The sequence below is a fragment of the Penaeus japonicus genome, unplaced genomic scaffold, assembly GCF_977035675.1.
Source record: "Penaeus japonicus unplaced genomic scaffold, GWHDUDI00000001_assembly GWHDUDI00000006, whole genome shotgun sequence".
Taxonomy (NCBI): Eukaryota; Metazoa; Arthropoda; class Malacostraca; order Decapoda; family Penaeidae; genus Penaeus; species Penaeus japonicus.
Window position 1 is genome coordinate 10,855,697 of NW_028234408.1, and position 889 is coordinate 10,856,585.

The 889-nt window shown below is 35.4% G+C and overlaps 1 protein-coding gene across 1 annotated transcript in view; it reads left to right on the top strand.

Moving 5' to 3' along the window:
- Positions 1 to 213: 213 nt before the first annotated feature.
- Positions 214 to 889, top strand: part of LOC147471652 (uncharacterized) — a 2,087-nt gene continuing 1,411 nt past the window's right edge. Inside the window, exons 1-2 of the mRNA XM_086537672.1 lie at positions 214 to 365; positions 660 to 889. The exon at positions 660 to 889 is cut by the window's right edge and continues 1,411 nt beyond it. Of these exons, the coding sequence (XP_086393798.1) occupies positions 344 to 365; positions 660 to 889 (252 nt within the window). The 5' untranslated portion in view covers positions 214 to 343. The remainder of the gene's footprint in view (positions 366 to 659) is intronic.

Genomic DNA, 889 nt, shown 5'->3' on the forward strand with positions numbered 1-889 from the left:
AGGATTTTTGTGTTACCGGAATGTTCGAAAACATTTTGTCTAACCGATGGAATATATAGGGGAGACAAGCGGAAGTTGAAGTGTGTTCATGTCTATTGTAAATCATTTAAGAGTAGGATTAATTAATTGATGGTGTCATGATAAGTAGATATATACGCACCCCTGCGTGAAGTGAAGGGATTTTTTTTTTTTTACTTTATATGGGCGTACTTCACCTTACCTAATTAAGTGTGAATGCCGTATTTTATCCCCAATTGTTACTATATCCCTTGGTTTGGAACGGAAAACGATATAAAAACGGAGTCGAGTGTCGGAGAGACAGTACTTCAGAGGTGATACCATCATGGAGCTACACGTTACTGAGCGTAAGTCTTGCTACGTTTATTGAACTTTCTAGTATTAATTATAAGTGTTTATGTTGTTGACGTTTTTTTTTTTTGTTTTTTTTTGTTTTGTTTTTGTTTTTTCTTGTTTTAATGTTGTATTGTTTGTGATTTGATTTTTTTTTTTTTTTTTTTTTTTGCTACGGTTATTATTAATATCAGAGATATCCATATATATGTATACATACGGATGATACTAATACATATAAATAATAGGTATATGAAATACAATCATATGACGTTGATGTGTGTAAATTTATTCCTATTTTCTTTCAGACGGAAAGGGTGGTGGGAAGCATATCCGAATAACCTTCCCTGACACCACCCCTCCCCAGGAGTATTACCTGGAAAGGGATGATTGTAGGAATGAGGGGTGGAGTGATGGGAAGAGGAAGAGGAGGAAGGAATGGGGAAATGAAGGAGACGATGATGATGATGATGATGATGATAATGACCCCGACGCAACACCGGATGTGAGATCTCTTATAAATCGATCAATCTGTACA